The 25,400-nt window shown below is 40.1% G+C and overlaps 1 protein-coding gene across 7 annotated transcripts in view; it reads left to right on the forward strand.

Moving 5' to 3' along the window:
- CHD9 (chromodomain helicase DNA binding protein 9) overlaps positions 1–25,400 on the forward strand; it is a 93,536-nt gene that overhangs the window by 24,222 nt on the left and 43,914 nt on the right. For 5 of the 7 annotated variants that reach the window (XR_014318333.1, XM_082769927.1, XM_082769929.1 and 2 more), the window contains exon 5: positions 16,056–16,393. Coding sequence is in view for 6 of the 7 variants with exons in the window: in XM_082769927.1 (XP_082626053.1) it covers positions 16,056–16,393 (338 nt within the window). In the remaining variant the exon portion in view is untranslated. Of the gene's footprint in view, positions 1–14,741; positions 14,836–16,055; positions 16,394–25,400 lie in introns of those variants that run through there. The other 2 variants (XM_082769931.1, XM_082769932.1) reach the window with 1 other exon arrangement.

The following is a 25,400-nucleotide window of genomic DNA, read 5'->3' on the forward strand; positions in this document are numbered from 1 at the left end:
ACAAAACTGCACACGCTAGAGACAGCGGCAGCAGGAGAGGAAGGCGTGATGAGCTGGGAAGCACCTTGTGCTGCAGTAAGGCAACCAACTGTGTGCTGTCACGCGCCTCAGAGGCTCAGAGGACATCAGTGGGCTCACAGGGGAACTCTCCCTTGGTACTGGCGGAGACCAGCTGTCCAGTGCTGTTAGCTAAAGCCTGATATGTTTTTGTTTTTGTTTTTGTTTTTTTTCCAAAAGGCTTAAGACATAGCTTTGCCTCCAAAACTTCCAGAATGCCATTCCACCTTGAGACATTTTGTAGAAGATCAGTGTGTTTCTAAAGCGTTAGTGAAATCTTACTGCCAAAAGAGAAGCAGAGCTTTTAAAGATGTTAACCAGTGGCCTGCTTTTGAAGCCAAAGAATCTTAAGTACATTTGGAATCCATGTGGCTTTTATACAGGTGTCAGTGTGTTATGTTCACTCAGGTTTTACAATTTCTTTTAGCTGTAACGTTAAGTCTAAATATATAGAGAAACCAAAACAATTCCCAGCACTTTGTCCACTCAATAGCCTTCCAGAACTGGGGGGGTATTGTTTACTTTGTAGTTTATCTAGATAAAAAATTTGCACAAGCTCCTAGCTGCATGGATTCCCAAGGCAGTATCTATCCTTATGTGCTGAGAGGGGATTGAATTTGGCAACTCTTAAAGAAAGTAAATACAAGTGAGTGGGCTTCGAGGGTGGTGGGGCTGAGAATTAATATTTTGATTTGAATAAATTTGATAAATGAATCTAGGAACATAGCTTTAGGCTAGGAACAGTTGACAAGTCCTGTATTTTTTGAGCATAGTGTAATTTGTAGTCTACTTATTCATGTTTCTTTCATAACTGTGGTAGGCTTTCTTTTGCGTGGGTTATTTAGCTTGTGCTTGCACTTACTTTGGTTTTTTGCTCTCTTGATGTCTTACTGTGAAGGCTAGCATTTTAATGTATATTCTAGGAAAATGTTCCAATCTTTTCTGTAGTGCCTTTTCAGGAGGTGGTAAGGTAATTTCCATGTTAGTAGCATCCTGCATATGCATACAAAATGCTATTGAACAGCAAGCCAGAACTAGTTTCATAGATTAGTAGAAAGACCTACTGTAGGAGATGTTCATAACATCACAACTGAGTTCCAGTTTATATGCTGGAAAGAAGTATTGCCCTTAATGTTGAAGAAGATATCTCACTTCTTGTCGTTCAGAGCATTTTGTTTGCTTCTTTTGTTGTGCTTGGAAAGATTGTTTCAGAAGGAGAATTTCTGAATTCTAACCCCAGGCTTGAAGCCCTGTGTTTGTTCAGAGGTTCCAGGAGCCTTTCTCTCCAGCTGTAGCGTTAACAACTGGCAGGTCAGCAGGCTGCAGTTCAGCATTCGTACTCATAGACAGAACTGTGTCAGGGATTGCTTAAACACAACACAGAGCCCCGTGCACACAGACACAGAGATGCTCTCCAAAATGTTTTTGGAGTCGGGAAGTGTTACAGTGCTGAATGCTTTAATAATACTCAGATGGAGCTGTGAAATTGAAGTATGGTTTTAACATCTGGCCTGTCATGATTTATTATGGGAGAGGAGTACACAGAGGGAAGTGCCAGCTTTTCCATGGTCTGTGTATTGTTGTGATTTTTCTGCAAGCTTTACGCTTAGGGACCGCTGATTTTAAGTCGTGCTGTCTTGGTTTTAGTATGATTAAATTCACCAGTAAAAATGTAAGTTTGAGTTCAGCATATTCAGACCAGAGCAGTATCTCTCCTGCTGAAATTATCACTTAGCCTGTGCTTGAGCAAGGGATTGTCGATGCATGGGAGCTCAGTTCCTGTTCTGTAGGCCAAGTGTTGCTTTATCTCTTCCTTTGGGGATTTTGTTCTGGGATAAAAACCATGTCAGAATTAAGAGGTGATGTTCCAGGCATAACCTGAATATGTGCTCTTCTGTTCTACCCCCTGCCTCCCTGTTTTATGTGGCTTTTGATGTGTGTTTTTTTCAAAGTCCTGCCAATTATAGCCATCTGAAATGAGATCTGTCCAGGAAGCTAAGTGGCATGACTGAAAGCATCATCGTGTGACATGAATATGCATCCCTATGTGGATAGGGAAAGGTGTCTTTAACATCTTCTCATTGTTGGTAGGATTCCAGAGAGAGATTTATGTGTACAAGCTTAACAAAGTTTCCTAAAGTTTGTTTTATTTTAAGTAAACAGAGGCAAAATCAGAAGTGTGTCTTACTGTCTATAAGATTGGTAAGAACAATTTTGAAAAAAAAAGATTTATTTTGAAGTTTCTGTGTTGGAGCTCTTACCTCTGTCATCCCGTGGAGGATTCTTTCACCTGCAGTCATTTTTTACTCTGAAATCTGATCAAGCTCCTGATACTGTACAAGAGGCATATTTTATGGTGCCAGCCTGCTGGGCGCTTTCACTTAATAGAGTTTAACTGCAAGTGTGAGTGGGCTTTCACTGACTCTGGGAGATCTGGGGACATGGTGAGCGAACCTTCCTGGTCGGGGATGGAGGCAGGAGGGTGCTGGTGTCCTGGCTGTGCCACAGGATGTCCTTGGCAGCACGCGGCCATCTCTAGCCAGCCTGTCTTTCTGTGTATGGTTAACAGCAGTTGCTGTTGACTCAAACTCCGTTAAAGATGATAAAAATTTCATTTGTCTTGAGCCCTACACCTAGTCTTGTATCTTGTGCAAATAGCCAGCTTTGGCTGAGATAGAAAATGACTGCTAGGCTTCCTTCTAGTGAGCTGTCTTAAAACTTTGTTTGGTCCCTACCAAAAGTTCCTACTCACTACTGGTTTTTGTGGTTAACCCAGTGAAGCTCTTGGGTGCTATGTTCTCTCTCTCTCTCTCTCTCTCTCTCTCTCTCTCTCTCTCTCTCTCTCTCTCTCTCTCTCTTTTAAGACACTTCTGGGAAAACAACAGCTTGTTTTTTCCTTTGCCTGAAATTGAATCCTGCTGGTCCCCTATAGTATCCCTCAACTTGTGAGCATTGTTTTCAAACCAGCACCTCTTTTTAATAAATGCCTTTTCTGTGGGCGTCTGGTTTTCCCTATTCATTGAGAGGAGTGGGTTTTTTCAGGAACATTTGAGAAACCTGTATGCAGGAGTAGTTTTGTTAGGCTTATATATATGCTAAAGTGCTCTTCTTTTACCTTGGATATTCTAGCACCTTGGTAGAGAAAGCCATCAAAGTAATTCCTTGAAGCTGACACAGCAGATATGCAAGTTAGTTTGAATTGAAGAGGAAGAAGTATGTCCCCCTTTGATTTAAATGGAAATATGCTGTGCAGTCAGCACTGGTTTTAATGATATGTGACTTCCTAGCTGGTAATGTTAAAAATAAATTGCTTTTCCCAATTTGTGTCAGTGTCTTCTAATGTACCGAAAATGCTCATTTTTTTTGTTTCACTGAAATTGCAAGCATTGAAGACATTTTGGTTACTCTGTTAGGTATCAAGGAATCCTACAAAAATGCCATGCTCACAGATTGAGTGAACTTCTAAACTTAAGTGCTTTTAATGAATAAACTCCTTATTTGTAAATAAAGAAGTCTTGCATGTAAGACTTACTGAAGATGTAGCTTGTTTCAATTCACAGATAGTTTATGATCAGCATTTTCCTGTTCATGTGGAATTAAATCATATCTTTTTCACATCTGTTATCTCTTTCACAGCACTTGATTTTTTTTTTGTCATCAACAAGCAGTGAAAGTACATGCTGTTTTTAAATAATAATAATAAAAAAAAGAGGGTGCTATCACAGAATCATTTCCTGACATTGCCCGAGACAACGATTGGTTGCAGCTCCAGCGGCCTTCATGTTCTCAATGAGCTGCTCGGCTTCGCCTCCAAGTGAACTGTAAGGCTGCATCCATTCTGCGTTACGAAATTTGAGTTGGGTTTGGTAAGCTACGCTGTGAAAACATCTGATGGAAGAGAGCCCGTGTCTGTGCTTCGGTTAATCCGCAGTTGCTCCTGGGGCCTAGCCCAGCCTGCCTTTCTGTCAGTAATTGCAGTGAGGTGTGGAGACAAGAGGAGGGCAGGTTCACGCTAGTTCAGTGGAGCTGCTGCCTCCTGCCCTTCGCTCCCATCGCCCCGGCAGGCTGAGTGGCTCTGCTGAAGAAGCAGAGTGCAGAAATGAGAGTGGGGACGGCTCCGTGTCTGCCGCCCTCGCCTGCGGCTGCCTGGCTGCAGTGCTTACGCGCCTCAGGCTGTGGGGCAGGCAAACCTGAGGGCTTTGGGGGGAAGAGCATGAGGAAACAGTGGCATCCTTTCCATAAGGATGAAAGGGGGTTGGGTTTTAATTATAAAAATCTTCTCTTATGAGGCCATTCGCATCAGCAGAAGGTGTAGAAAAGGAGCACTTGATGTGAAATGGAGTTGTGACCAGAAGCAGCCACCCTTCGGGCCGCGCGGTTTGTTGCTGTGAGCTGTATGCGGGCCGTGCTGCTTGCTGGCGGTAGGTGTGGATCACCAAGGTGATCAAAAAGCTCCTCGTGTTCTTTTGGGGGGTTATTTGGATGGCTTGGGGTTGTCTTTGTTTGGTCTCTTTGTCCTCCCTCTGGTTGGTAAAGAAAAGCAGGAGAAAATCTCTCGGCAGCGCACAGAAGTGGTGGCAACTTAGAACATGAGTGGGCAGGCAGCAACTTGGCAAAATGGCAAGTGGAGAGCTCTGCTTTTTTCCCCCTTGTTTGTAATTGTTTTCTCTCTTCTTCAGGCTTTTGCAGCCAAATCTTTGTAGTTTTACATTGAAATCAGCATTTTTAAGGGTTTTGCGGTTCTTTATAGTTTCTAAACAGAAACAAAATGGCTTCATATAAGACCCAGAAGCCCAAACGTGAATACTTTTCAAGTAATATGGAAATTGACTGAAGGCTATAAATCTGAGTAGGGCCTCTGTTGTTTAAATTGCAGTGAAAAGGTTGGATAAAAGCTGTCTCAGCGTATTCAACCTGCCTGAGTTTGCACACCTTTGTAACGCCCGCCCTCGTGTCAGTTTTAACGTGGGGTAGTTTTATACACAGAAATGGCGAATGGCAGGCATGTCTGTAAGTGCTTACAGCTGCAAGGATCAAACATAATTGCGTCTTCAGTTTTCACAGTGTTTATTTCACAGTACACGCAGTAGTTCCTATCTGTTTTGCTACCAAGTCATTGACTTGAATTCTATTACTTGGCTGCCTGGACAACAGCACATAGGTGCTGTGGGGCAGGATTGCTGCTCTGCTTCACCTGTGGGTTGGCTCACGTGGTTTCTTCTCTGGAACACCCAGAAGTTGGGCTGTTGAACAACTAGCCTGCGTCTGCTTGATAGACTTTCAAGGGATGGTCTTTGAGCTGGTTAGTAACAGAGTTCCAGTGGATTGGTGCCAGCTTATTTGAGCTGCTGTCAAAATTGTCTTAAAAATAAATAAATAAAAATGGAAGCTTTTGGTGAAAAGGAAAACTGGAAGAGTTCAGTGTATCCTGTGTACAAATGTCTTTTTGTCGTATGTTGTGGTTGGGGTGTATCTTATTTCAGGTGTTAATTTTTCACTTTTATTTTAGTTAGAGATTGAATTTATTATTCATAAGACTCTGATTACAGAACACTAAAAGTCTTTCTGAGTTTCTGAGAAAAAACAAGCTTGGATTTTATTTGGCTTTTTGTTTTGCTTTTTGATGGTTCTTGCAGTTTTGGAAAAATGCAAATGCTTAGCTAGCTTCCTCTTCTGACTCATAAGGCCTCCAAGTAAGCTGCTGCATTATGGCAGATCTTGTTCCTTTCCAGAGAGGCACTTTCTGAAAGATTCTTTCCCATCGGAGACTAACTTCCTTTCTGGCAGTAAAAAAAATAAAATAATTTAAAAAAAATAAAATTAAGTTCTAGACCACTGCATCAGACTTGTCTCTGCATTTAAATCTGTGCATGTGAATTCTTCCTGACTTCAGACAGCCAAACTTGTGAGTTTATCACCCTTTCAGGGTGGGAGCGATAAAACATCAAAAGAAAAAAAGTGTAGAAAGTAGTAGTTTCTGAAACTGACAGGAAACTATCTACAGCACTCTTCTCTTTGTTTTGTTATGTTATTATGCATAGAGAATTGAAGTAAATTTGAGTAATCAGGATGGAAGTACAGAAATTAATTTTTTTCATGATATATTATCCTAAATCTTATATTTCCTGCATTTCCTGTATTAAACCTTTATTTTTTTTTTTATTTTTTTTTTTTTTTGAGAGAGGGAGGAGTGATAAGCCCTGTGTTTCTGTGAATACATAATTTTCTTGAATCTCTAGAATTGGTTTATTTTAATTTATACATTGTAAAGTTCCTTCTCAATCACGTGTTAATTCTAGAGAGCGATACTATGCTTATATCAGTCAGGCCTTCACAACAGGACCAGTAGCTTAAACATTGTAAGAAATAGGCCTGTACACTACAGCCTTTGCTGTTTTCCAAGAGTTCAGCCGTTCCGTAACGTGGGCAGTTCAACTGTCCCGTCAGTTGGGCAGGTTGGAGGTGCTCCGATGAGCTGCTGGGAAGGAGGACCAGGAAGCTCAAGGTGATGTGAACACTGCTCAGCTTGAGTTTACAGCAGGAGTAACAAACCGGGTGTGAAAGATGGAGATTTTGGCCACTCAGACCAAACAGCTGCTGGAGAAATCTGGGTCCCAATAGGGTATCCGTGGTTCTTTCCTTTTGATGCACTGGAATGGCTTCTGGGATAGGGGGGAGAGGAGGGAGGTAGCGAGGAGACTGCTTGGAGAATTGCAGACTGCTCTCAAGCAGAGGGAAGTTGAAGGTTTCTTTGGTTGGAGTAGGGACAAAGGGAAGAATGAGAAGATGATGTGGTGTCGAAGGGCTGCCTTTTGCAGCTGGTGGTCCCAACACCTAGAGCATCTCAAGTGGATGCTCGGAGGTCTAAGGAGGACTGAGCTCATTTTCCTTGCCCCAGATCCTGCTTAAATCCTGTGTGCTTCATGCCAGTTGCCAAAGAACAGCTATCTCAGAGATGTACCTAATTTGGCTAAACTTGATCGATGGGCTAGAAATTACCGAGAACTTGGAGGCGTAAATGCACAACCTGGTATGACGTGGTTGTGTAGCCTTGCTTTTTTTTTTTTTTTTTTTTTTTTTTAAACAAGCTGGAGGAAAACTGAGCAGCTGTGAGCTGGGCAGCAGCCTCGCTGAATGTTTTAAAGCTCAATCTTCCTTTTAAGACACAAGTCAAAGAGTGTGTGATTACTGAGGCTGCCTCGGTAGGGTTCTGGCTGCCACGGGATGTGTTGGATGAGGAGCAGTGGGACCAGGTCTGGCGGTGCCTGCAGCGTGCTTGCTTTCAGCGAACAGTTGTGATGCTGGCATTTCGGCTCTACTTGCTCATGGCACCACCAGGCTGCTTTTTAGCAATTCAGCACATAGTAGCAGGAATAGAAAATGTTCCACAGTAAGCTTTTACTTGCTACATTGTGTTGCTACGTGCTATATTTTCAAGAGACCTGGTGTTTGCAAACAGGAAAGAGGGAATACTGAATCATTCTCCTGGAGGAGAATTCAATTTCTATTTGTGTATTTATTTTGGTGGTGATTGTTTATGAAATTTTATAATAAGTATTTGTATATTTATCTCTTTTTGCAAAGCCTCCAAAAATAACTCCAGGAAAATGTCTGAAAAGATGACTTACCTTGTGGGAAGAAAAAAACAAAACTAAAAACCAAAAAACACCCTTCAGTTAAGTCATTTAGGGGTTTCCTGTTGCTTGCTTCCATTTTGTGATGTGGTTTTGTTTTTCCTTTATCAGCATTATGAAAGTTAGGAAATAAAGTGTAATCTTATTCCATTTTTTTTTGAACAGAGAACACAAGCTCAGTAAGCTTTCTTCATTTTTGAAATTGGAGATGTTAGAGTATTTTTGTCTAAAGGAAAGCTTACATTCAGTACGGTAAAAATTATTTCTTACCTTCCCTAACAGCGTTTTATATTTACATGTAATATCTGTACCGGGAGTCCCCTTACTTTGGATCTACAATATAATGTAAAATTCAACTGAATTCAATCTTGTCAGAGAAAAGTTTTGTACAGAACAAAATTAGCAGCTTATTCTGCTTTGCTCCCATATTGTTACTTAGCAGGTTCTTGAAGCACTGCTTGTGCTGGAATGAGAGATGATTTTAACTAACCCATGTTCAGTGGTGAAAGACTAAAAATCACTGCAGTTTGGGTTAATAATATATTTTTATGGAGTACAAAGGACTTTAAAAAAATAAAATAAAAAATAGGTAAGTTGGAGAGAGCTGTTCCATTTTGCTGCTTTGCAGCATTCTGCTCCACACTGTTACAGAAGCTATTAGACTTCCTTGACCGGTTAAATAAAAGTTGTCCTATTGCAAAACCAGGAGTATGTTCCAGCAGAAGCTGCCTTTTACCTGTACTTTTTAAGAATATCTTTGATGTTTTGAGATTTCAGTGGATCAATACATTTGTAGGGCTTCGTTTGGGGGTTTTGTACTCTAATGTCCAGTCTCTTTAAAATCAGAAAGATCTGCATTGTTTTCTTGTCTGTATTTGGCAAATTATATTACACATCTATTTCCAGATACTTGCACAGGTCCTGTGTGAAACCAGTGGGGTGAAACGTGACATTCCTTTTATAGAGTATTGAGTTAAGTGAACTTTTTTTTTAAGAGGTTAAGTAATTGTAAAAATTGGCAGGTGAGCTCAGTCGAGAATATAAGAAAGAATCCAAGTAGGGGTGCTTTTTTTGTTGGAAACATTCACGTATTTGGGGGAATAAAGCTAAGACTTTTGGATCCAGAGGACTGGCATTAGAAGCTTTAGAAAATCTGCAGAGGTATGGCATGGCTCCAAAACTGCTCTGAACTTGAGTAATTCAAATCTACAGCGCATTCACAAGTCCAGTTGACTTGAATGTGGTCGTTACTTTTCTCATACGTAGGAGCAGGGCGTTGAGGCTCACACTGAGCGCAGCGGTTCTTCTGGCAGGGTGCCCGCCCTGTGGCTGCAGCAAAACCCCTGCCGTGCATCAGCCTGGGATCAGTGCAAGTACTCAGTGCTGCTGCTAGTTGGGCATATGACAGACAGCACCTGAGAAACGCTGCCGAGGAAGTTGGTTTTGTTGGTGTATGTCATTTTCCAAATAGCTGTGTTCGGTGCTACAGACTAGAACAAAAGAAATCGGTACGTGATAGGCACAGCACTGCAGGCCACTGAAAGCTGACACGCATCCAGTGCAGTAGCTTGGCAGGGTGAGCAGGATGAGGTTCTCAATTTCTTTCATTTCCTGGCAGTTTAACACGCTCCATTACATAGTGCTTCCTTTAAGATATACTGGGAGATGGTTTTTATACCACTACTGAATAGTCAGAAAAACAATTCACCCTGTTTGGTGCTGAGCCCCAAAATGCCTCTGCTCAAACAAAATCTTCCACACACAAAAATGCACACTACAGATTCATTCTCCAGTATCAGATGCTGCCTTTGTAGCAACAACCTGCTGGTATGCGTGTGTGACATGAGAAGCACTTGCTTCTTTCTTCATAGGAAGATGACTAAGGTTGCTGGCCTTTACATAAATGTTTTCATTTCTACGTAAATTGAAAATTTATCATAAGCCCAGTGCTAAACGTGGGGTAAGGTATGACGTACAGTAGCCAAATTTACATTCAAAAGTGCCTATTATACAGACACAGACTGTTGGCTCGTCACTTTGCTGTAGTTGTCAGCCATTCATTTATCAACGTTACAGGTAACAAATATGGGAGACAGCAAAGGTAATTTTTTTCCCTGTATCTTTTTTTTTTTTTTTTTTTTTTTAAATCTATTTGTAACACTTCAATGTTAATTCGGGTTAGGTTTCATATATCTATCTCTAAAATTCTATATCCCTGAAACACTGAATCATTTATAAGAGCTGATAATAAGATCCAAGCAGAGTGTGGAGTATTCTCAGCATAATGAAAGAATCGCAATTTAGAATGCTTCATTGACTGTCCTATTAGTTCCATATATACACCAAAAAGGAAGGAAAAATTATAGAACCCCATGGATCTTCGTTCAACAGTGCTCTTAGTTCTGTAGAGCAATCCAACAGATGGTATGGGGCAACTGTTGAGCAGAAAATAACAAGCAAGTCAGAAGGAACTCCGAAAGGGAGGAAAAAAAAGGTTTTCTGGAGAAAAGAAACCCTCGTGCATGTTTAGATGATCTTTCTGTCAGTTGTGTGGAAGCAGCTTGATTTAACTGAAGTTTTTGTCACAGTAAGTCATCAAAAGACAAATCACTGCCTCTTCTGGAATTGCCATTCAGCAGAGGATTCTGCGTGCACGTGGGGTGACGCATTTGTCTTGTAAGCGATCTTCTACAAATAGACTCTGTACAGGGAGTGAGCTGGTATCTTCTTTTTTAATAGATTTCTTTTTGATTATAAAACTGTCATAAAACCACCACTAGAGTTAATTATGCAGGCTTCTGTAGAGAAAAAGATTTTAGAATACTCAAATGGAATTCAGAAGTCATTGAATTGAGTTCATGCAGTTTTTGATTTGCATTCCTAACTACAGTTTTGTGATTCAAATGATAAATGTATGTTCCTTTAAGAGTTTTCTCTGGGGTAGCTTAAAGCACTTGCAGTTTCCGAATTCTGATGTGATTCTAATAGGAAAATATACGACAATCTAATTTGAACAGAAATAGAAACAATACTGATCACGATCATTTTTACTATTCTTCCTATATTTGTGTCACAGCCGGGATATTGATACTATTTTGGTGGCTTGACGTGCACAAAGGGATTCCTTGTTTAGTAATAAACAGGGACAAAGATGATGAAGTGGTAATGCGTGAAGATCAGGTTTCCAGGTGGCTAATTTTAGCTGCTTTCAGTGCAGTTGATGTCAAGGTCATCTTGATTTGCCTAATGACCTGGTAGACTAGCAAAAACTTGTTGCCATACAGGACTTGTTGCCATACAGGACCTCGTGCTTGCAGATCTTCTGCATCTTCCTGCAGATGTCTGCTGCCAGTAGAAGGAAGAGACTTTCAAGGCATTGCGAATGTGACCCTTAGTTTTCTATTTTTTAGGATGGTTGGGATCATAATTTATTTTGTAGTGGTAGTTGCTGTTTGGGTGAGCTGATCCACAAGTGAAAATAATTATTAAAAAAAAAAAAAAAAAAAGGAAGGGGGTTGTATAATTGTAGTCAGGAATGTGTGACTAATGAAAATACCAGGGAAAGGCATCACTAGGCCTTAGAGTAAGTACATCAAGAATGGACACAACTCAAGAGAGAAATTTGGTCTTGAAGACTGTGTGCGCACAGAAGGGAGAGCCATACTGCTCCAGCATGGTGCCCATGCCTACCGCCAGGCAGGGTTTCATACAGTAGAAGCAACGCCTTGTTCATGGAGCAGGTAAGGCAGCGCCTGGGAGGGTTTTCTAGGAGATAGAAGCTTTTGTTATATTAAACTCCTTTTTTTCTTCTTGGGACTTCCTTTGTAGTGATATGCAGGGGATGTGGAGAAACTGTGTGTTGTCATGGAGCAAATTCAAAGTGCATTTAGGTCTTGAAGGGGAGGAGAGAAAAAAAAAAAAAAAAAAGAAAGACAAGCACAAGCAGAGGTTTGTCCTTGCTGTGGGAAATGCTGTTAGGCCAGAGAAGTGCTGGGCTGATGAAAGCCACGCTGAAGTGTTGCAGAAACTCCTTCCTGTGAAAAGCCTCCCTGGTACAGTATTCCCAGCTATCCGGAAGACTGCTGTCACGATTGTTTCTGGGTATCATCTGGTAGTTTGATTGTTTTTACGTGAGTTTAATTAAGATACCAATCAGACGTGTCGAGTACCTTCTGCCCCTGTAAGACACCACATCAGTGTCTTTTCAGTGCCGCTGAAGGGAAGATGCTTTGCTGGCAGCTGTGAATCAAGGCATATGTGGGGAAGCCTACAGCTCTTGTTTTATCTGTTCCACCCTTAATATTTCTTAGGGATAGCTCTTCCACGTGACCAGCAGGCAGCCCGTACCTGCTGCTGATAATGGCTTTAGTGGGTGGCAGCGTGAAGCCGACACGGGATTGACGTGGTTCCCCACGTCTCCCTGCTGCCACAGCTCTCAGAGCAGCAACAGGGAACTGGCAGGAGCTCGGTGGTGTCCTTGTGCTGCTGCTCGCCAAAGCTGTCAGCAGCACCACACACCCTGGAGCTTGCTCTGTGCAGGCTTGAGACAACATCACGTTGGTTTACGTTTGGCTCTATCGGGATGATTATCTTTGCAGCCACGAAAACTAAAAGCATATTTTTCTGAACAAAATATTCAGTTTTTAAATGCGTCTGCCTCAGGGTTTTTCTTTCCACCTTCTCCTACACATTTGTCAGCTAAGCATTTCTTTCTCAATGCTGATAGATGAAATAGGTTTGTAAGCCACTGGCAAAAGGACGTGCTCCTTGAGGGTGTTTGATCGGCGTCCCCTCGGAGCGAGGGGGAAGGGGTGTTTTTGGCTTGGCAAAAGGCTTTGTCCTTTTCCTTGTGGATGCTGTGTAGCTTTCAGAATTTATTTCCAGTGTGCATGATTTTGTAACTGCTTATGAGTTTATTTCAGGATGAATTGGTAATTGAAAGAAAAGACCTCTGCAGCATCAGATCCTTTATGTCGCTGTGGTTGCTAAGTACATGCAGACGTTGTCCTTTGTAATGCACGGGTGGTTCTGGGTCTTCTAATCTCAACTCAGTTGCATTGCTTTCCAGTTTTGTGTTTTGTGACCTATGTGACTTCCCTGATGGAGGTTTCACTACGGCTTTATTTAGCTCAGAATGGCTGGCTGGAGCCTTCCGGTATCTTCGTCAGTGTCATTCCAGTATGGTGAGAAGTGGCACAGCAAAACCGAAAGAGTACGTTCTCAGCCCTCTAACCAGCAGCTGGCTTACTGTTGGTGGAGTGCAGGAGATGTAACTTAAAAACAGAAGGAATACTATGGAGCACGAAGCAGTGGGCCAGCCCCAGGAATTAAAACACACAGTAGCCTCGTCCAGCATGCTCAGGATTTTACAAAAAGACAGTAAAACAAGTTGTTGAGGAATAACTTGCGGGGCAGCTCTGAGGAGATGTAGCCTGAGAAATTTCATCCTAAAGTAACAAAACACTTAGGAAGAGGATTTCAGAAGAATTACCCAAAAGCTACCATGGTTATTCTTGCCCACTTAATTATCGGGCACGCTTTTTTTGTTTGTTTGCAGCCCTAGAATGGTTCAGGAAGGCATCTGTTCATTCTCAAAGTCCTCTAACCGTACCAACTTCAGTAGCATTTGGCTTAGAGCTGAAATCATACTGTGAGTGCCTTAGGAAACTTTTTTTGTTTAACTGATCTCAAAAAGCTAAAATAGTGCATTATTTAGCATCGTCCTGAGTTATGAAATGGTAACTCTGCAAGATAAATGACAGCAGTTTCTGTTATATATTGCATAACCATAACGTGAAAGCATCTTGGCTAGGGTTCTAAAAGCAAAATTAAAATTTAATAATTGTCTCTGTAGTGAAGCTGCATATGTGCAGAAATACCTTCTGAATTTAGGTGATACTGTTAACTAAAGGATTGTTTCATGTGCCGGTACCGCTAGTGTACCAATTGAGGTTCATTTTGAAGTGAATCTTAAATAGAAGTAAAATCCTGGTCAAGTGTAAGACCTAGTCTTAACAGTCAAAATCCTAACAGAAATCATATCTTGAGCTATTTCTTGATTCTTTTTTAGTGGGCTTCTGAGGAGGAAAAGAATAAACGGAGGTTTTGTTAGGGAGTAGCTGTGATGACAAAGGGGGGTTAAATAACTCTGGAGAGTTATTCTTTAGTAACTTTTGTGTTTTTTGAGAACACATGTAAAAATGTGTCTGTTCTTTTAAAATAGCACTTGAAACAACCTTAAAATGAGGAGGACTTTTCCATAAAGCCATGTCCCATGTAACTGGGGGGGCCCTCACCACAAGGTGTGCGTAGACCTGGGCTGGGGGTGAGGCTGAGATCCCGTTCAGGATTTCTTCCTTCTCTAGGAAGCAGCGAAGCCTGTAAACGAGTCCTGATGTGGTCACTGGTGCTTGCTTACAGTGCTGAACTGCCTTTGGAAGGGGGGAAAAAAGAGCAAGGTATGTCGGAGGACAAACTGGCTTTGAGGCCCGAGGCTCGGAGTGCAGTGTGCGTCGCCGCCCCCCGCGTCGATGCGAGACCTGGAGCGCTTCAGGGAAGCCCCGGCCCCACAAACGCTCCGTGCCCCCGGTTTCCAGCCCGAAGCCAGGCACAGCAGCGGTGTACGGCGAGCGGTGGAAGGGGAAGAGTTAATCCCTGTACCACATGTAGGGAAGAGCAGTCCGTTGGGGGTTAAATTGCAGAGCCTAATGGAATAATAACTGGTAGCACCATCTGCTGGCCTACTTCCGCAGAAGGAGTCAGTATTTTTAACGACATCTCTAATATTCATGCTGATGCATTTTGATGCTTTGTGCATTCATTTCTTTCTGTGCTTTGTTGGAATCTGGCTATCTGCTTACGGCCCAGCTGGAAGCCCCGCTGCTGAGGGGCGGCAGGCGGGCTGTGCCCTACCTGAGTTGGACGATCGGTGGACGGACGCCTGCCAAGGGAGAAATATGTTGATAAATCCCAATGTGTGTTTGTGGAGGGTTGTGCATATCTTGGCTGCAGCTTGCTAAATAGGCCATTTAGCAATCTTCTTTCAATGCTTTTCTCTTGAGCACTGCCTGGGGTGCTGAAAAAGCAGAGGGCAAGCCTTTGTCTGACGCCAAAAATGTCTTCAGTGAAGAGGCCAAGAGGAAGGGTAAGTGAAAGCCTGAATGAGTGGGAGGAGGAGGGGTTCTTTGGGCTAAAAGGCTAATGGGATTGAATAACCTTCCTTATTACTGGCTGCTGCTGCGGGAGCCGTGCTGCATCGCCATCTTGAGCTTGTGGCTGTTTTCTCGAGTCTTGGTTATTTGTTATAGCCTGTAGGCCTTAAGGTGGCATTTTAGAGAGTGATCCTAAACCCTGCCTCCTTCCTGCTGCCGCAGCACTGCTATTAAGCCTTTGATGAGGCACGTATAGAAAATGTATCCAGTGAAGTGCACTGGATTTGGCCTGAAAATGTGTTTGGAAATTCCTGGTGGCTTTTCTTCGTGCTGTAGTCAGAGGCGCATTTACGGGTGAGAATGTAACATAACTGTTATCTGCTGGTTGTTTTTTTTTTTTTTTTGTCTGTTTGAATAGGAAATTCTTTCCATTCCTCAAAGGGGGGCGGGGGCAGGAGGGAAGAAAGCAAAAACATGTCTTCTGCTCCCTTTAAAGAGCGGCTGCTCATTTGGAATTGAATTCTTTGCGTAAACAACCTGCATCGATGAAATAGTGCTTAAAAACCCGAAAGCAAAAACAAGACGTGCATTTTCGAGCGAACGTACTATGTTGATCTAAATAAAATGATCAGAAAGCAGTATTTTTGGGTTGATACAGAGCTGCATGGGCTTAGTTTTGGTTTTGTCTTTTTTAATCTTGATTTTGTTCGGCATCAATTCTGGTTAGCACTGAGTTGTCTTGTGGATATTATGTCTACCATAAGATCTATGTGGTCCTGGTATCATACCGAAGAAGAAATACTGATGCTGTTACCTTTGGGAGTTCTTGGCTTTCTCAGATTTTATGAGAAGAATATCTACTGGAGATGTCTGAGATTTGTGTCAAACGTATGGGAATGCTTGGAAGGTTAGGGATCGGTGTGTCTAACCACAGAGGAGGAAAGAACGCGGAGAGAATTTTGTGAAGATTTTTTTTTCCTGTTTTTCGGTATGCAGACTGCTTGTGTAAAACCAACAATTGATGTACTTATTCTGAAACCCACGCCGTTCTGTGGTAAAAACAGAATTTCTTCTTTGTTGTGTCTGTATAAGTCTCTGCCAGTTTAATTTTTTTATATGTGATTCTAGATTAAAAACATTTTTTTTTTTCTTTTAAGAAATAATTCAGATTGTTAAAATAAGGGGATTTTGTTTACTTTGTCTCTGTCTACAGCCTCCTTCCTCCAAGAAGACTGATGGTTCAGGATCATATACTAAGTTGCAGAATACCCAGGTGAGGGCAATGTCTGAAAAGAAGCAGAAGAAAAAAGCAGACTCTGAAAGTAAACAAGAGAAGGCAAATCGCATAATATCTGAAGCAATTGCAAAAGCAAAAGAGAGAGGAGAGAGAAACATTCCACGAGTAATGAGTCCTGAAAACTTCCCCAGTGTTTCAGCTGAAGGAAAAGAGGAAAAGAAAGGCAGAAAAGTTAAAACCAAACCCAAGGACAAGGAGACCAAAAAACCAAAAACTGGTTCCTCAACCAAAATTAAAGAGAAAACAAAAATTGGGTAAGTAGATTTAAATGTTGTCTTCTCCTCAGATTGCATATCTGTGATTAAAATGAAAACTGCTTACTGATAATATTCTCCTTCGCTGCCTACACAAAATTCTTCCTAATTAAGTCCATGTGTGGACTTTGTTGTTCAGGAACAAGAATGCTTTGTTTTCCTTTCAGATAAAATCATTTTAGAACTGTCCTTTGAAAGGAATGGCTTCTGTGTTTCAAATCCATTTCCTACATTTCTTTATACTTATTTTGAAGGATAAACAACACCAAAGTATCTTAGTATCTTTTCGCCTACTGTTGTAATCGGTTCCGACTCCAAATTAAGTTCATCTGGTATTATAAATGCTGTCTTTATCAATTCTGGTATATATCTTCAATGTGTGATACTTTGAATATTCTTACAGATACCACACGGGGTATTATAAGTAAAGTGCATATTGGAAAATTTGAATTCTAAGTACTTTGTAGCCTTCAGTCATATCGACTTAATCTGCCCTCTTAAAGATTTTGCAGACTCAGCTGGATCAAGCTGGGTTGATGCCCTGGGGGTGAGAAGCCTTCAAAAGACATGTTAGGTGTTAGAGCGCTGCAGAACATTTGATACATGGCGCTCCTCCTGACTTCAGAGCTAACCTAGTTCTCCAGAATACTTTTAAAGGAAACAATGTGATTTCTAATGTTAATGTGTGTCAGTCAGGACTTGAAAGGGAAATTTTAGCTACGATTAGATTTTTGTTTGAAATGGTATGCCCTTTTTTCAGTAACAGACGTAGGAACTGGCATGTCTGTCCATATTTAAATGTCTCATATGCATATGTATATTTTCATTTATACGGAGGAGAAATGAATGCTCTTTTAATCAGCCTATTTCTCTGCTTGCATGCTCCAAACAAACCACTTCCTTGAGAAGTTACCCGATAGTATAAAGGTTACTACTCTAAATATAACTTGATTCTTAACCTGAACTTTCCTGGTCTTAATTTCTTTCCCTTCAACTTAAGGGTTTGCAAAAGAATGCTGCTTATACTTGTTAGCACTTCATTGTGGTTCTTTCTCCTGCTCTCCCCCTTCACCCCTCCGGTCTCGCTTAAAGGCGGGCGAGTTGGATATGTACTTCCAAAGTTGATTTCCCTTTCACGTTTCTGAATTTACTCGTGTTCTATAACAGGTAGGCGTTTTGTGGGTCTTTCTAACCAGGAAACTTGCACACTGTTGTTTAGCTACTGTCAGATTCTGGAACCTTTATGTGAATTGCTCTAGGTGCTTTGTAGCCGTTTCTCTAGGTAATTAACAAAACATACTGAAAAAGAATCCTTATGATATGATACATAATTCCCGTAATATTTTTGCTGCTTTTTAGTCAGAATAGTGAAACGAGCTTTTACCTTTGATTAACACTTCTGCGTTCGGTTTTCTATCTTCATGAAATGCTTCGCTGTGCACATCAATTTGCATCAGTTCTCAAGATTGCACAAGGTAGTATCAAATGACAAGCAGACATTTGTCAAACTGGGTTTTTAAGTGATGTTTGTGCTTGATCCCAAGTACGCTGAAGCTGGCAGACAGCTTTAATTCGGTACAGTCAACTCTGTGTAATTTTGCATTGAGCTGCGAAGGTTTCCCTCCCTGCTATTTACCAGTCTAATCGAGTAATGCCCCAGCAGCATGCAACCTTGCAGCATGGGTAAGTTCAGTTAACAACGTGGGACAGATACCTGAAGAATGAGGAGTCAGGTCATATTGGAGAGCTGTGAAAGTCTTCTAGAGCCACAATTTAGGGATTCTACCAAATTTCCATATGCTTTAGTGGACTGCTGTAAATCTAATGCTTCTGGATGTCCATGTGCTTCATTTTTGTATCTGAATAGCTTGATGTGGTTTTATGTTGGGTTAGCACTATTTTACAGTTTTATAAATAAATACATATCTTTATATAAATAAAATACCAAGTGTTTAGCATGAGTGTATACCATAGGGAATAGCACACACACTGAATAGCACTAATTGCAAGCAGGCTCTGTTTTCTGTTTTAAAATAATCCTACCAGATTCTGTTTTCTTTGTAATTGTACCTATTGATCTTACGGAAGTAGAACACTTACTATAGTATGGCTAAAACTGGCTATTCGAAGGTGATTAAGAAAGTGTGGTTACCAAGGTTTTTAATAAAATTTGTTTTACCTAGGGAAGAATGAAATGAAATCCAATAATTCATAAGGGTTTTAGATGATTAAAACACGTTTTCTAAAGGTTTCTTCCTGTCTTACATTATTAGAAAAATACTTCTTAATGAATCTCAGCACATTCTGCAAATTGTGACATCAAAATAGTATTAGGATTTTAAATGTGTGGGTTGCTACATCCATTTTCCCCTTTATCTTAAAATAAAACAAGCTCCCATTGAATCTTGGGAAAAAGCTCTACTGTGTTCAAGTAATACTTTTAGAAGATTGAGCCCTTTATTGGGCAAGGAGACAGGAGGACTTGAATTCCGTGAGAACTTTGTGTCTGGGAGGTGGTGTGGAGCTGTGAGTGCTTGAGAGATGTGAAGTCGCACTCATTTTCCAGGTGACTCCTGTTTGTCTTTAATCTCATCTCTCACATCCTTCATGCATCAGACATAGCCTGTCCAATACAAGCACAAGTGTACCGTGTACCTTCTCTGGTCCAGTACTCAAACAGCAAGCTCGTACACAGATTGGGATCAAGGATTTAACGAGGATCTTAGGTCCCGACCGTGTAGCATGTTGTGTGCTCCTCTTGAGGAGGATTGAGAGAGGTACAGTTACTCAGCTGTGAAAATGATATGCTCTGCCTGGCTCACCTGGCAGAGCTGGAGCTGGCACACTAGTTGCTGGACAGACCTCGTTAAAATGGCCTGCTAGCCAACAGGCTTTAGTAAAAAGGAAAAAAGAAAAAATGTGCATTTAAATATAGTGCAATATAACTGTTACTGGCATTGAGTAGCCCTCATCTAGGATCAAGATAAGTTTTAGCTACCGTGTTTCTGGATATCAGGGACAGCATGATTTTAATCTTTTTCTTCCTAATTAAGCATAATTAATTGGTATGTCTTTGGGGGCTTCATGTTAGCTGTTTACCTCTTCTGTCATGATTCCTTTGAGATATACAGGTATATAAAAAAAATAAAAGCCACAGTAATTGTTTTCAATTGATCACTGCTAGTTATAAACTACTAGGAATTACTTTCTAGGCAGGCTATATTTTATTTCTAAAGGTTCCGATTAAGGTTTTTTATCCTCTGACCCGTTGAAGTCAAAGAAACAAGACTTGTTCATTTCAGTCCTCTGGTTTAGAAATAGAATCAATAATTAGTAAAGCTTTGATGCTGTAAGCATTGCTGAAGATAAATGACTAAATTCCTTTATTACCAAAAGTGTCATAAGTGTATGACAAATTATTAGCAGTATAAGGATGCATGTATAATGTATTTAGTATTACCAGATATGGAAATGGTTATCTTTGGGTGTTCATTACTGATAAAGCTAATTGTTTAAAAATTAAGTTACTTTAGTGGTTTCTCAGGACTGCAGAACTGCTTCTCATGTACTGTTGATTTAGCAAAGCATATTGAGTTTTAGAAATCTAAATACTTAATATTTTTGCATAGAACTTGTATGTATTTACAAGCATTTGAGCTGCTTATGATTCCAGTTCTTCCATTTACGGTGATACATATTTAAACTCGAAAGTCTACCTTCAGCATTTTACGTAAAGGATAGAAGAATTAGGAATTTGTGAACGTTCTGTTGTTCAAGAAAGTAGATTGGCATTTAGATTTATAGCTCTCAATGTACTCCCACCTACTCAAACACAAAATTAAATATCATGGTCCTGATTAAAAGCAGTAGCTCAGCAATAGTGATATAAAGGGCAATATCATTAGACTATATTTAGGATTTTTTTAATCATGAGGTCATTTTTTATTTGTTTTCAAATAAATAACTAAATACATTTCCCCAAACCATAGAAATTAGGTTTACAAAAGTTCAGTTGGGGGTCATAGCCCATAAGTTCAAAACTGTTTCCCGTTACCAGAAATGGGTGTATCCTTTCATGTGCTAAAAAGGACAGTGTTGAAGCTTTTTGTATTAACCCTTAAATTGCATAATAATGAATCCAGGAAGTCCTACATGATCCTATTCACATAGTAAATATTGTTATTGCCTTGAAATGGGTCTCAGATGTACTTTTTACAGTACAGAGCCTTTTTAGGACCCAAGACCCTGGTAGAAAAATCTTTACATTATCACTTGTTGATATGGTACTGTCCAGAGGGTTTGAATCCTTTCTAAACTCAGCAGCAGGAGATGTGGGGATGGAAAAGAAAACGGAAGTGATTCACCTATTAGCTGATCCTGCATCATTTAAGGTTAAATGCAAGAACTTGAAGTCAATTTCCTAGAAAGTAGACATTGTCAATTGTCTTGTATGTTTTATATAAGTCGGGAAATGCAGGCTGTATGATCTATGCTCAAGTAGAGGAGATGTCACTGAATGTCTTTGTTCCGTCAGATCATAACCCTCTTTTTTCGTGACTAGAAATCACACACATTTCAGATTCGATCATCTTCCTGGGATGTGTTTGCATTGAGCTGTGACTCATTGGCGTAGTTTTCTCTGCTCCCAAACTCTAGTTTTGATGCACCAGTTGTGTTTAAGTGACAGAATCTGAAGTCTGCTAACCTACTACGAAGTACTTGAATGCCAAACAATATGGTCTTATTAACAACAACAAAAAAACAACACACTTGTTTTTTCTCTTGCATTATTATTCCAGTTCTGTCTGAGCTTGAAATGGCTGCCTGTTCCAAGTAAGACTAGATGAGTGTTTTAAAAATCTGTCTCCAATTCAAAAGTTACTAATTGGAGACATATTTGGAGGAGACAGTGGCTAATATTAAGGTGTTGATATTATTTATTAAACATGTTAAAAGGATGAGAGCAACTGTTTTCATACCATCAATATACTTCTCATTTTAAGAGGATATGCTATCTTGTCAAGGAAATACCTGCTTTCTGTTTTGCCAATAAATTGGATTTTTAGCTAAGTTTTTGGTGATAAACACTAATGATGTAGATAAACAGCATTTTATTACTCATGAGTTAATAAAATGCTTCGACTGCAAATGAAGTATTTGGGAGGTGGCTGTTCGGATACTAATGATTAGTTATTTAGTGTTTCTTGGTTTTGAGAAAACAGAGCTGAAATGATACTTTAAAAGTCAGCAATATCTTTCTGTTTCTTACACCCCTAATACAAATTTGCTGTTTTCCTTTTTTTTCCTCTATCATACTTGCTCACATTCAATATTTTGAAGGCCTTGAGATTTGTTCTCATAATTTTAAAGCTGTTAAAAGTGCTGACAGCTCTTCCATCACGTTCTTCTGCTATTAAACAGGAGGAATGGACCAGATTCTAATTAGCTCTTAATTTATAGGAAAGTAGTTACACTGTCCAGAGATTTGTTCCTCAAATAGTGGTTCCTGGTGCTCTTGCTGATGGCTTCTGTTAGTTTTGAGACCTAAGTCAAGAGTTATGTGCTAGGGATCAAGAGTAATACTGGCTCCTCAGATGGCTTCTTTCTAATCTCTTCCGTTTGTATACATTGCTCAACATTTTTGGTTTACTTTGAAGATACAGAAGAAAAAAAAACACGTTGAAGCAAACTACAGTATTTCTAGATGTTATGTAATCAGATTTTAAGTTTAAGAAGGCGAGAAAAAATGAAATTGGAATGGGGTCGAGTGGCATTATTTATTCTGTGTCTACAGTGTGCTGCTTCCTTTTCATAGAAACAGAATAGATAGTTTCTGTTCAGAACAGTTTGTTTCAGCATGGAAAAAGGGATTTTAGCCAAGGATCTTTATGCTTTCCTGCAGAAATCTATAAACTGGCAAGGCAACTTGCTCTGTCAATGAAAAAATTTCACAGAATTGATCCAGTTTACAAGCTTCTGAAAGTCATTGTTTTCACATAGCAGATTTTTTTAGAAGGTTTTGGCCAAAATATGAGCAGATTGCATTTTTACTAAGAGAAACGCATGACTTCAGCACCATACTGTCATTCAGCAACTTTTGATAGCAAAGTGCATGGTAGTTCTGGGCACTGGATCAGAAGGAAGTGAAACTGCAATTATTCCTCATTGGCATCGTATCCACATGGAGGATGAAACGTTCTGATCAGTAATGTGTAAAGATAATGTTAAGAACATTTCAGGGAGATGCATGTGAAGAAAAGTACCGAGGGTAGGGAATACAAGATTAAGAGAAAATAACAGCTGATGGACAAGTGGAATATTTATAAGACTGCAGGGACAGGTCAAGAGGTAAGCACACAGGGAGACCAAAACTACAGAGAAGGAAGTGAAAAATGTGCAGGAAAAGATGTAGAGAAGTCTGTAATCCCCAAACAAGCCCATGTTCTAAAGCTGGATATCTGCTATTCCGTGGATAACACTAGAAGCTGTAGGAAAATGGTCATGGCCTTCCATCACACTGTGCTGCTTGAACCCAAAAGGAACCTGAACCTAGAATGTTAGGCACTAGGGTATGAAACAAGGATGAACCTAGTTGCACAGGTACAAATGTTTAACGTGGCAGCATGCATTTAGGAAATATTTTAACTCACTGTTACGTAGAAAGAGTCCAGATTTGGATTAGGTTGGCCAGAGAGGTATCAGCTGTGGAGATGGGCAGTGCTTGGCAGGGCAAGGTCCTGTCTGCCCATGGCTTTGAGCAGGAATTGGACCAAATGTTCTGCCAAGACCCTGTCCAGCTTCACTTGTATTCAGCACTTAGTTAATGAAAAGATTTGTATTGGAGAAAAATAATAATCTACAAATTATGAGTTCATTAGTCTGAATACATTCTATGTCCGGTATTTCAGTGAAAAGATCAGCAAGGAACAGCTAGAGATGAGCCCAGTGTGTTCCACTTACTGGTAGCAGAAGGGCAAAGCTTAGAATAGTGCCTGGCCAGGTCTGCCCGGAGTCTCAGCTAGCCTGGTATTCCGTCTCCAGCCACGGTCAGAAGCAGATGCGACAGGCAGGATTCAGGAGCAGGAGAAGCATTCCCGATGCTTCTTCATGTTTTCCCAAACTCCAAATTTGCAGCTCAAGAACTTGGTGGGGTAGGGATGGTTTTGTCAGTTTGCTGGTCTTCCAACAAATTCTATCCCACCAGTTTGTCGTATTTCCCTTTAAATCAGTGGTAAATGGTAGTATCTGCAACTCGGTATAACTAGGTTCAGCAAGTCAGTTGGTGTGCCTTGCCAATACCACTTCCAAAAATATTAGCTAATTGGGCACGGTATCTGATAAGTGCTGATATAACACCTTTAAATTCTACAAAAGAAAGTGAGATTAAAAAGGAAGGAAGTGGTTTATCCAAGCCTACCTCCAGAAAGAAGCATATTTAACAAATATCTGAGGATCCAACAGTATCAATACATAAATAAACTCCTCATTAGAGATGGAAAAGCAATGGAAAAATCCAAGAGCCAGTTCTCATATACAGTGGGGAAAACCATTGTATTCATTGTTGAAATTATTTCCAGCAATTATGATAAGTGTTTTCTAAATACCAAGCTGAGGATGCCTAATGAAAAGCAAGGACTTGAAGACCAGGATTTCCCTCTGAGCAGGCAGCTCTGTGATCACGCTCATTGCAATGTAATTTCATTGCGCGTTTTCCAGTGCTGTTCAGTTCATAATGAAACAAAAAAAAACGGGAGTGGAAAATATTTTCTTTATTTTTTTGATCTTTCCACACTTAGCGGCTAAATACTGAAAACATGAAAATGTTCAGTGTTTTAAAAAATGTCTGTAATATTTTGGCAGCCATGTTGTTTAATCCTACCCATAATATTTTGGAGTGCTGGTTTGGTTGTAGTAAATAAGTGATAGTTTGTTTTTTGTTTTTTTTTTTTTTGGACACTTCCAAAAAAGAAAACCCAAAACACATGAGATAAGTGTTTCAACCACCACCGCATTCTCATCAGTGTTTTTTCAGGTGGCCAATGTATTGGATGCTACTTTGGCATAAAATAACTTGAATTGTCTGTCTAAAAGCTATTGTCAGCCATTTAATTTGTGCCGTAAATAGCAGAGACGTGTGTGCCGGAACAGTTGTCTCTTTCTCTGGTACACAGAGCTGATGATCAGATACTATGTGAAATATGTGTTTTAGGACAGATTTTTATGTCTGTGTTTTTGGGTAGTTTGTAATCATTCTGTGATTATTCCACTGAAAACATATTTGAAGACTAGTGTTTGGCACATCTCAAATATGAAAAAAGAAATATTTTGACACCTTTTAAATACAAACAAATTAGATGACATTGGTACCATAATTTGTAGTATAACCTTTAAAGCTCAACTGAGAAATAATTGGTGCTTTTCATTAGAATTTAGCCAATTTCTTCAGCGCAGTGTTGGCTCTCAGAGTATACTGAGTTCTTAGAGGAGACAAAACTACTGGGGCTTGAATACAGCTTCTTTTTAATTTTCTTAAAGGCAAAAAGGATGCGTGTAATTCTCTCACTTTCACCATTAAATGACTAGATTAAGCATACAAGCTTTGCAAGTCAGACAGCTTTGAATTGTTTTAGATTGTTGTCACTAGCTAATCTATTAAATATTGATAAGAAAAGATACAGTTTACAATGAGAAGTTATTTGCAGCAAGTTATTTACTGTCATCACCTGCAGATGATAGGTATGCCCGTTTTTGTCTGGATAATTTACCATTGTCAGTTAGTTTAAATGTTAGATTTTACATTTCAGTTATTCATTTATAGATATAAAGTATTTGATAGAGGATAACTGCTTTCTTGTAGAGAAACCCAGACACATGAGTAGAAAATACCTAGTGTCAAATTGTAGCTTTTTGTTTTGAGAAGTATTTTTCCTTTTTAAGGGCGTGGTGCTTCCTTATTTTTATAGTAACGAGTAATGGAATTGCTAATCTGTGGCATTGTTTTTACTCT

Source organism: Aythya marila (assembly GCF_965140915.1).
Source record: "Aythya marila genome assembly, chromosome: 12".
Taxonomy (NCBI): Eukaryota; Metazoa; Chordata; class Aves; order Anseriformes; family Anatidae; genus Aythya; species Aythya marila.